At 39.5% G+C, this 12,192-nt stretch overlaps 1 protein-coding gene across 1 annotated transcript in view; it reads right to left on the bottom strand.

The window, feature by feature from the left end:
- The window catches only part of SERGEF (secretion regulating guanine nucleotide exchange factor), a 258,261-nt gene that overhangs the window by 230,071 nt on the left and 15,998 nt on the right, over positions 1-12,192 (bottom strand). Inside the window, exon 8 of the mRNA XM_014520505.2 lies at positions 10,281-10,439. Within this exon, the coding sequence (XP_014375991.2) occupies positions 10,281-10,439 (159 nt within the window). The remainder of the gene's footprint in view (positions 1-10,280; positions 10,440-12,192) is intronic.

The raw sequence follows: 12,192 nt of genomic DNA, 5'->3' as shown, positions 1-12,192 counted from the left end.
GCCCCTTCCCCCCCAACAGACTTACCAGCTAGACGCTGCTCTCCAAGCTGCCAGGCTGGCCATATATATGTTGCAGCTGGGCACATGCACGCAGCATTTATCAGCAACATTATCAACCACATCAGCCAAAAAAAGCCAATTGCCAATAATGTCAATTTTCCTTTTATTGGTGCTGATACAATATGGACTGATACATCAGTGCACCTGTATATGTCATCTAAGTGCATTTTTACATGTGGCATGAGTCTAAGTGGCACGCTGATTTGTCAAGGAGAGCACAGTACCTCCAGAAATAACCCCACCAAGTCAATATTAAAATAAATCTACTTATTCAGAGCAAAACCAAAATAACATTACGTTACTTTTTGATAGAAGCCCCCAGCTCTGTCACAAAATTCCTGGATGATCTTGGGCAAATCATTTAATTTTAAGTTCTCAGTCTTCTCCTTAAATGTTCTAATCTGTTCTCCCTCCTTTTACACACTTTGTCTAGTTAGAATAGAAGCCCCCCACCCCCCAAAAAAATCAATAATCACTTTTGAAAATTTAAGACAAAAAAGGTGCCCCATGAGTCACAGTACTATTGCTATATTAAGCCAACACTTCACCCATGTAAAACTCACAGCCAAAAATATTACAAGATGATGATTCAGTTAGAAGTACCAGTCAAATCAATCCTTAGTGTATATTGTGCAATCTCACCATTCTCTGTCAAACTTCATGTCTTGAGGTATCACCTTGATTTCATAAAGATTGCAAAGATATATTTTCAGTTGTCTCACAGAATCAGTAACATCAAAATTATTTTATGGTACACTCAGCAGTAGATAACAACTAGCGTTAGCTGAAATCATAACTCTCTGGGTTATGACAAGCTTATCAAGCAGATCAATGCAAAGTAATGTGCAATTATTTTGTTTTGTTTTACTCTTATTAGAAATCATGTTATAATGATCATCACAACACCCCCATTATAACAGTGCTGCATAGAAATGCCTTCCCACAATGTATATCATTATATAGCATTCAATATATTTGTTTCCTAAAGCCCATCATTTCGGCTATAACATGTGAAAAAGGTTGTGCACAAAACTGCCAAAAAAAATGCTCGTTAAAATTTTTTAGGGTAAGCAAGAGGTGTTCTACAGTCGCCAGGTTTCTATTTATTATGTTTGTATGATACCAAATCCACCTTCATTGGAGTCTTGGTTTTTATCCTACTTGTTTTAAATCAGTCAAAATATAGCTCTTGTGTTCAGTCATAATATAATATTCTTCTTTTCCTGGCCCAATAAATCAAAGTCCCACAATGCCTTATAAAAGTATTAAAATAATTAACAAATACATAAGGAGCTATATGAAATTATTCTGCCAATATTTTTTTTAACCAAACTCTAGTCATTCTGTCACTCCTCAACATCCCTTGACCCTAACTGTCACACTGCCTTGAGCACCTGCTTCCAAACTGCTTCCTGATTATACTGTATTGCATATGGGAAGAATGAACACATTTTTCTCCCAGATAGCCTTCAGACAAAGTGACCTTAGCAGATATAATACATGAGCAAAAGTCAGCCAAGAACAGTTTTCACCCACAAACCCCAACTTCCATTGTTTTTCTTTCTGCTCTTTCATTTTCTGTTTTAATTTAATTAATCTCTAATATTTTATATATTCTTCAAAATCTCAAAAATCACTTCACCCTCCCAGAAGCTCAACTGTTGTGCCAAGAGACTCAACTTTGATTGTCACTAACTGCCACTGAATGACTGTCACCTTCTTTCAGTCAACTTCACTTTATAATCTGCCTGCTCCATATTTAAGAATGTTGTTGAAACTTTGTTCTATACTAGAGTGAAATTATTTCAATTTTGCTATACCAAATCCTTTTCAACCATTCTGCAAGTATAACAATTCAAATGTTAATACAAAAAAAGGCAGAACTGCACACACCAACAGGCCAAGGATAGCAGATACAAGTTATTGGAGTAGTACTTTGAATAGAGTGTAATGTGTCTTATGCATATGCATGGAATGGGAGAGATGTGATTAAATAATGCCTTTATGAGGAAAAGGGCGGAGAGAGATTTGAAAGTAAGAATTTCTCCTAAGAAATTTTACCTTTTGGAAAAGGAGCTTGAAAGGACAGGTCAGTAGGCAAAACCACCAGCTTGGAAAGGGTGAACAAGGCGCGCACACAGTCCCTTTCCTTGGAAATTAATTTTACGGGTTAATCAGTAAAAGAGTCCAAATCCAAACAAGCCATTTGGAAGGGCGAGCGCCAATTGAATCTATGAAGTCCCACCCCTTTACGAACACAAAACACTTCTCAGAATGCACCATTTCTCCTCCAGGAAGACCACAAGAGAGAGAACTTATCACATGTGACTGATGTTAGTCACATCCCTTAATGCATTACTGGAACATGCCCAAATATTACCATGAGGAATAGGATATGGAGGTGAAAAAAAATGGAGAGAAAACCTTTTCAGGTTCTTATTAGTCACCTGGGAGCAGAAATTTACCGCACTAGGGAGTCGTCCTCTTCACCATTATATCCCCATACTCAGTCACCCACGCAACTAGCACAGACCTATCAAACACTGGGACTTACAAATCATCCCCTGACATGCGTGATCTTCTGATTGAAGTATCAGTGTCAGGTGATCAGGGTTTTATGTTTGGCCAGATCTCCAGCAACTCATGCCACTTGCCTGTGTCTCAGTTATCTTCCCAATTGCAAAATGCATGCCCGATCACCTATTGCCCTCACTAGGAAGTTGTGAAGCACCCAGATGTCTTCTTGTGAGGGTCAATATGTCAATACAGAGCTCTACTCAGTAAAAGCACTGTTATATATGCTAGTGCATTTTAAAGACTAGGGAATTACTCTTCAGAAGTATCTTTAATCGAGTAAGGACAGAAGAACACATTAGAAAGCATGAGTAGGTTACAAGGATGACTCAACAACAACAAAGAATAAGAAAAAAAGAAAATATGGGTGCAGTCATCAATATCCTCACCAGAATAATAAGCATGCAAAACAAGATCATACCAGCAGGAAAAAGGTGGCTACCCATGCTGGTCTTTAGTCAGGCAAAAAACAAGGCGGAGCAGCACCTTAGGGTGCATCCAGATGAGAGCGCACATGCATTTCCCCTAGTCCAACCTAGTTGTGCTGCTACTACTTGTCCCCAGGGAACACCCCTGCACGTGCACTGTGGCATGTGGCAAATTGCCCTGGGTGGGGTAAGGCTGGCCCCAACAGCCTTAGCTGGGGTCCTGAGGCCTCCTGGGGCTGCAGCAGCATTGCTCCAGGTGCTCAGAGCCTGGCTGGCTGCCAAAACATGGCTCTGGCCAGCTAGGCTCATTTCAGGCAGTGCATATACTGCATCCACATGCACCGCTCCGCTTTTTTTTTTTTTTGGACCATTTTGAGGAAACAACATAACGAATCTTTCCTTAATGACAGTCAATGGAAGTGTTAGCATTTGTATAAATCTAAATTCTAGCTGGTCAGCCCTAGATGCCCAATAGAGAAGGGTTACCTCTATTGTGGGCTCTTGTGGCTACATCGTGCTTAGTGACTATGCCCTGTTTAAACTTATTCCCAAAGCAGTCAATTTTCTGGTGTTTCTGTTAGAATACAGCAACTCTGGAGTTGAAGAAAGATTCCCGTAACAATGAAGGCTTTACTGGCGCTATGCAAGAGCCACAAAAGCAGCATTCAGACTCCCATAGAGCTGCTGCATATTACAAGTCTGATCAGGCATCCTTTGTCTGCTGCATCACTGTCAGGATTGCTGCCAAGGCTTTACTCAAAGCAGTACCAAAAAGGACCCCTAGTGGTCTGAAGCTGTACTGCTCAGACTACAGGGACCGAGTCCATCATTGGTGTAATTCCACTTAGCTATGTGTACATGAAGCTTTTTGCATTACTTCGCAGTGAATTGGGATGGCCCTACCTAACAGTAACTAGAGTCAGAGAAAGCAAATGCTGAAACAATAGCCAGAGGTATCTTGGGTGGGAGGGGAAGGTAGCATTCCCCTGTGGTTCAGCAAAGTAGAGCTACTACCATAGCCACAAGCCCATACAGCTCTCAGACAAACAGAGTCTGACTCAGTTTGGTTATGTAGGTCACTAACATGAGGCAAAAGGCTTCATCAGACTAATTGATGCAAAGCTAAGGGACATCCAAGGAAGTTCACATTTGGTAAGGTGTTTGGATTGAAGATTTAAAATGCTACTGGATATGTTTTCAGAAGGGCTGATCATGTGTTTTTCCTCTGAGATTTCTTAGCTGTAGCCAGATTTGCATAGAAGGCAGAAATAGCACTGTAACTGTACTGCCGAGGTAACTCCCTCTGGGTGAAGAAGATGGGAATTCTTTAGCTGTATCAAGAATTCCTTTATTTCAAGCTCAACCAAAACATAATTTCATTTGATAGCACATGAAAAATAGATTAGTAAATTTATTCAGGAGAATACTTAGATAACAAAGCAGCCCAGATTAAAGAAGCTTATTTATCAGCTTTAATAAGGAACTAATTTGTTTTGAATTGAAGATGATGATTCACCTTCTTGCAAATCTTAAAAAGACTCTTCTCTCTTGCTATATTTAGAATTGCCTTCAAGTCAGAGAAGCTGTATTCTTTTCTAAAGCAGCCTTATTTCCATCTTTAGCTTTACAGGACATAGCTCAGTTTTCTTTTGAAACATTCAAAAGGTAATCTCTGGAACCACCTTTATCTTCATGCAGTTCCTCTCTGATTGATAAAAAAAAGGCTTTGGGAACAGCCACAAATGAAAGCTGACACAGTTATGCAAGGTGATATAATGGGGTCACTTGTGTTTAATCAGGCAATGCTTATTTCAAAGATGCCTGTTATAGGGATGCCTTTTGCAGCCTGGAACATTTTGCTGGCAAGAAATGGTATATTGTAATGGCAGACCAGAGGCATAACAAGGAATTTTATCACCCTGGGTGGGGAGGAGAGTGTTGGGCACCAGAAAGCAAGCAGGGGCTGACCGCCTCCTCGCACAGGAGCCGCTGCCACAGCTATGGCGTGAACTCCCAGTGGTCTGCTTCTGCTGTGGTGCCCGTTGCTGCAGCAGCACAGGCACGCACTCTAAAAATCAGTGCCCAGAGCTGGTACCCCAATCACCCACCCATACTTACATAACTGACGTAGAAACTGAGGCAAGGGGGTCTTCATCAGAGGTATACTTTTTCAAGAGAGCAATACTGATGTTGCCACCTAGAGCACAGGCATTGCTTCAAACAAAACTTGTGCCAGAAAACGTCACTTGATAGAGATATCATCACAGAAATGGGGACTCAAAGCAGAAGTAGAGGGGGAAGCAAGTAGCCTGTCTGGAAAGGCCTTTGCTAGCTGCTTAGATTCTGTGCAAGGGACTGTGAAACCCAAAATCCACAGAGAGAAGGATAATCTGATGGAGACAACTCCATTTAAAAAGGAGAGAAAAATCAGAATGAAAGCAGATCAGTTAAGCTGAAGGTGGATGTATAGGCTATGGCACATTCTGTAGAACAGCCTTGACAAGTCAAGCAATTCACGATTAAGAAGAAAATGGGAAAAAACCTCACATGTTGCTGAACACCAATCTGCAAAACTCTACCAATAAACAAGAAAAAAAATAGAGTGTTTAAAGATCAGGCCAGTTTAAATGAAAGAGACAAAACTTAAAATGTAACTGGGGGAGAGACAAGAAACAAAGAACAAACCTGCTGCATTTGCTCTTTTCAGACAATAATTTCCCGGGACACATTTAAAGTGTCAAATCACAGCAGCCAAAAAACCAGCCAACTAGTCCAGATCTCCAGATGATTTATTTCAGCATCAGCACTGTCCCATTTATGTTTTAATGTTCTATTTGCTCTGCAGTCAATCCATGTGAGCAAATATGGATCAAAATGTATTTAGAGAAAAAACAAGTTAAAACAACAGAATTTGCAATATTACATGTGACCAAAAGTGTTCAACTTATTTTGTGTCTCCATTGAAAGAATCTCATTTACTGCCACTCTGGCAACAGTTGATTTTTTTTCCTGATCAGCATGAATACATTGAAAAAAAATCTAAGAAGCCTAAAAGTATTGGTACTTTTGTACCAAGTATTGGTATTGCCATAATGTTTCTGCCCTGGGGGCCAGGGAGTATTAGACCTTAATATATAGTAACTTCTATTTTAACTCCTATATTTTGCTATTATTTAAAGCTTAGACTATGTCCAACCTCTCGGTCATCCCATACAAAGTCCAATATAAAACCCTTTCCCAAAGTCATGTTTCTACCTTCCCCAGGAAGTGAAGAACACTACTGACATCATCTTTCCTGCTCTGCGCTCCCCAAAACTGAGTATTTCCTCTCATTACCTCAGTCTGGCTCCTACAGATCCCTCTTAAACAGTTTCTGATTTCCAAGTTAACAACCTCCATACTACGAGACTCATGCACCATTTCATTCTTTGCTGGGAAAAGGTAATATAATGGGAAAAGAATTATCATAGCAGTGATACAATATTCAAGAATGCCTAAAGGCCAGTATTTAAAGGAAACTAGATAATTGAAGATAGGCACCTAGTCAGATTTTCCCAAAGTACTTTCCAATGTGCTTATTCGTCACCAGATCCATTAGAGTTGGGCACTGTTTGACTTCAGGAGCAATTAAACATTTGAGTGCTTTTGAAAAAAGCTCACTAGGCACCTATCCACATCTTTGCATATCAACGACCCTTAAAAACCTGGCCCAATGGGATTTGGGAGCCTAAGTTCTATTTGTTTGCTATGGCACTTCTTCTTGGTGCCTAAAAATGGGACTTATGCCACTAGCTGGTTTTTAATATTTTACCACAGATGGTAAAGGGGTCCTAACTTCAACTAAATTTGATTCAAAGGTTCATGAGGAAAATGATTACTCTATTACTTAATCAAAATAACATGACTATGAAAAATAGTCACTGTTAAGGAGATCATGCTTTCAGCATTTGCTGATGACTGCAACTTTGTGAAACTTTAAGGTCTGTAAAAACACGCTGCCTCTCCCCATGTTCCCAGAGCTCCAGAGTGCTGCTGCCCTTCTCTTTTGGTCTCCGACCGTCTGGCTCTTTCCTCAGGTTCAGAATGGTTTCAAGCAGGTATGTTTTACTGATTTACAGATATTTACTTTTATATATTTTAAAATGTGATTTTATAAAGCTTTTAACAGTATACTATCATTACTAAATTGTCTGCCCCCCATGCCCCTAATTCCATGCAATCCTGAAATTTGAAACAGATAAAAATCGAAAGAAATGCTTAAAAATAAACATTGATTTTAGCCATTGAAATTATAACAAATTAAAAAATAAAAATGAAATTCTGCCAAGCCTACTCATGAACTACAATGGCTATTAATGAGTGTCTACGACTAGCATGCTTCAATTGTTTGTTTCCCAGTGGTGTATTGCTTTCCTTCATTTGGTAGCACCAATGGTCTGTAATGTCTCACAAACTGAAGCAGAAGCCATTCTCTGCTCAAGAGGGTTGTTTTTGCTACTGTTCCAGACTTCTGGAAATTTCAGCACAAGCTGACCTTTAAGCATGAGCCATCCCATTGAAATCGCACTACTCATCTGCTTAAGGTTATGCACCTGCCTAAGCACTTTGAAGGATTCCAAGCCCAGCACAAGTTCTAGACCTTGGACTAGCATAATAATTTTGACTTTCAGCAGTAATATTGATCATTCCAGATGTGCATCCCCTTCTTAGGCTATGACTTGAGTTAATTAATTGGAGCATAGGAACAGTCATATCAAGACAGACTCTCTAATCCACAGCTAATTCTGCAAAGGCTTAAAACAGAGGTTTAGGAGTAATACAAAAACAACCCCAAAGAATTTTCTGGCCTTTCCCTACCTGGCAATCTTATCATGTAGCATAGAGATAGGCATAAGGATTCTTGCCCTTTGTATACATTTCAGCCTGGCTAATATAATGACAGCTGCTATCTTTATTCAGTAAAAGTATTAAATTATTTTGTTCATTTTCCGTAGCCATTTGCCAGCATAATGTGTTCCAACAGCAAGTTCTATAAGCCATTTACATATTAACAAAAATATGATTTCCTATTACCCATTTTATTTCTGCTCCACCTCCAGTGAGATGGGTGACAAGTGTGAGTACTGCAGTCTACCACTTTATTTGCTTGGACTTTTCACAAAGGGTGTTATCTTAGTGTATAAGTGGTGTAACAAAAGAAAGCAGAAAGAGCAAGCACATGTAAGCAGAAAGTGAGTATAAAGCTATATCCAATTAAAGGGGGAGGGGAAAATTCCCCACCTACTACATCTTACAGAATAGATGCCTTCACAGAGCAGGTGACAGCTGAGGTAGGTGGAATGATCCTGTGACTAAGACAGTGGACCAAGACTCAAAACATTCAGGTTCTCCAAACTAAAGAACCCTAATTCTTTCAGCCTTTCCTCAAAGGTCTTGCTTCCCAGGACCTAAACATGTTTGTTGCTCTGCGCTGAACTATTTCTAACTTGTCTACATCCTTCTTGAAGTAAGGAACCCAAAACTGGACGCTGTACTCCAGGTGTGGTCTCACCAGTGCTTAGCCACGTTGTATTCGTGCATGCAATTAATCTGTCCTAAGTGAAGGACTTCACATGAGTCCTTGATGAATCTTATCATATTGATTGCAGACCATTTCTTCAATTTATCCAGGTCATTCTGGATCCCAGTCCTACCCTCCAGACTATCTGCAGCTCTGCCCAACTTGGTGTTGTCCACAAATTTGCTAACCTTGCACTTCATCCCATTGTCCAAATCATGAATGAAAATATTAAAGAATAAATATTTAAAAAGCTATTAAACAATAAATAATAAAAGAATGGCACAGTAGTGCAGTTCTCAGCCTGTAAAATGGAGATCACAGCCCTTCATCCCTGCAATAGCTGAGAATATGCATTAATTTTCAGAACTCCACACCCTGTGAAGTAGTTAGGAAAGGGTTATGTAAATACCTACACTGACAGAGGGATAGAATTCAAAACTCCAGCAATATTAGGTAGTTTAAAGAAGATATATTTGATTTTTTTCAGCCCACAAACTCAAGATTTTTTTTAATGCACAGACGAGCTACAAACCTAAATCCCATTCCCCAGATTTTCTTAGTACTTTATATTTTTAATAGTTTTTCATAAGATTTTTAAAATCACTTATGGGCTCTATAAAACAATATAATCATATTTTGGTGCATTTGTATAAACACAAAGAAAAACTTTTAGTGCTGTTTGGCCACCATATCTTTATCTAAATCAATCTCAGGAGCTTATATAGCCTTCATTACTATACTATTTGAGTGTCTTCAGATTCCATATCACAGCGCCTCTCTGAAACAGGGAAGCACTATAATATACACACACACACACTTTGTATAAAATGTACTGTTATAATATATGTATTATAAATATAAATAAATAAATGTGTGCTTGTACACACTTATAATTTGCTACCTCACTTCACAGATGGGGAAATGAGACCAGCAGTTGGCGACCACCCTCAGATGCCGCCGGCGGTGGCGGGCGGGAGGGGTAGCAAGCAGTGACTGCCTGCAGGCTCTGCCAGCAGCGTTGGCGGCGCTTTTCTCAGGGGGTGCACCGCCAATCTCAGGGGGTACATGCGCACCCATGTGTGCCCCTATGCATTGCCAATGGTGAGAAGTTTTCGAACAGCCTTATTTCTTTCCAAGGAAAAGGCTAAACCATACACTAGAAAGAAAACACCTGTGGATACGCAGGTGAACATCTTACCAAGGGGTAAGAGGGAGCAGAGCTTTTTTGTGAATGAGCTGCTCAATGTAGTAATTTTCTGTGTGCATGTTCCTACCACGTAGCGAGCAAAAGCTATGCTGCAGCAACTTGCCCCTTTTTCATGACAGGAAAAATGTAAGTGCTTCCACCTATGGCAATAACTTGACGATATAAAAGGGCATCTTGATTGGTGCCTCAGTATAAGGTGTTTCAGCCACAAGCCTCTTAAATAAGCCAAACCCTATAACAAATATGCCTACACAGAAGCAAAACAACTTCTGATACAGAGAAATATAAGACTGCCTCTTCCTATCATTTGCAAAGACTACCAGCCCCTCCAGATCTACGAACTTCTCTGCATGTCACTATTAACAGTAAGAAAGACTAAACATTTTGCCAGTAACACAGTAGGCATTTTACTCTTTGCTTGTTGCATCTGGTTGCCTTCCTATTCTCCTACCTGTTTGTGCCACCAAGTGGGTCCATCCACTCCAGACTGCTCCAATCTTTTCATCTAAGAAAAAATTAGCTTCTATTTTGACTGGCTCAGCAAGAAAAATCTCTTTGCTCACAAGCTGCCCATGTTTGTTGCTTCCCCAGACATACAATTCTCCTTTATCTGAAATAAATATGGAAGTAAAGAAATCAGTAAAAAGCTATATCTGTAACATGTCCCCATGTAACATGGGGAAAAATGTGACGTGTTAAAGTGAAGGCAACATTTTAATTTAATTGATGAGTTTCTTGTGTGTATATTGTATTGTTTCTGTCCCCCCACCACCCCCAACACATATACACTTAAATATAAAAAATAAAATAGCCATTAGGACCATAAAAAAATTTCCTCTTACAAGCCAGAACTAATAATTGCTCTCATTCCCTCTCCACACTACTATACTCTAACTACTACTGCAACAGATGATTGTTCAATAATTACTATTTCCCTCTATTTGTTTAATACTATATTTGAATGCATACACAATGGATTCCACCCTGGGGGATAATTACATTGTTATTATTGATTTACAGTAACATCCACACTGTTTTGTGTGGTTTCTAAACATTCGAGAACATTATTCAAGAAGCTCACAGTGCGAAGTCCAACAGACAGTCTATACCACAGCACCCTTATGAAGCAGCCATGGGTTGGGAAGAACAGCACCAGCTACACACAGTTTATATGCAATCAACTCAATTCATTGCAAACAGCATGGCAGCAGTGTGGCTTTTAAAGGGATTTAAATAAGATATGATTAATGTACCATAGGGTAACGAGTTTGGAGAAAATGAGTCAGAACAGAATACAAAATAGTTCAAGGAGGAAATAGAGTAAATCTACTTGAAATTCAGTTTTTTCAACCCTGGAAAGATTAAGACTATACACATGATTAAAGTAAGAAATATTTATCTATATGAGAACGTATTTTTATATAAATAAGTATAATAGTAAAAAGTAAAGTATTAATACACTATTTTGAGCATAATTTATACAGATGTAAATCTAGAGACATTCCACTGAAGTAACTTTGTTTTCTGGTGTTCAGATGCAACTGACAGGAGAGACTAGAAAAGAACTTAGTGTAACTAAACGCTATCTGATCCAAAAATGTTGAAGAAGAGGAAGGAGAAGAAAACACTGTACACCAAGCTAGGCATGTTTTAGGTATTTTCCAAGACTTGTTATGGGAAAGAATCCAGAAAACTGACTTTTCTTTTATTCAAATTCCTTCCCAGGGGTGGGCTGCAGCTGCAGGCTGGGGCTGGGGCAGGTGTGGGACAGAGCCACGGCTCATCTGGGAGGGGCATGTAGAGGGGGGGGGGGGGGGGCCCCCCCCCGCGGGGGGGGCGCACAAGGATGGCAGACATAGCTCATTTTAAATAAAGAAATAAACAGTAGGCCATAGATTACAATTTTCTAGACACACTTCAAAATCTCTATCTACCATTTGCTCTTCAAGTACTTTTTAGTGTCATCTCTGTAGTTTGCAAAAATCCTATAGCTACATAGTGATAGCCTGTGAGTGTGCTCCTATGCCAGACAAAATTAATAAATAGGGAATGACATTCCTCCATCATCCTTTACTTAAATGCTGCCATCCAAGTTTGCAACAACTGCTTCTACAGTTGTTAAAATTGTCACATATGTTCCATGAGTGACCAGTAGATGGCAGGTGAAACCAGAAAGAGAGAAAAAATATATGCACATATAACAGTGCATTATACAATTCATAAGATCCACGGAAAAATCCGCTACAGAGTGTGGCTGAATTACCATTTTAAACTGGGCATTGCACTACTTTGAACCAAAAAAGTACCACTAAAAGCTGATGCAAATGAGAGACACCGAAGTATTAAATTATTAGATGCTTTGT

Source organism: Alligator sinensis, unplaced genomic scaffold (assembly GCF_000455745.1).
Source record: "Alligator sinensis unplaced genomic scaffold, ASM45574v1 scaffold447_1, whole genome shotgun sequence".
Classification (NCBI taxonomy): Eukaryota; Metazoa; Chordata; order Crocodylia; family Alligatoridae; genus Alligator; species Alligator sinensis.
The sequence above is the reverse complement of the archived record's forward strand: the minus strand, read 5'-3'. Positions and strand labels throughout refer to the sequence as shown.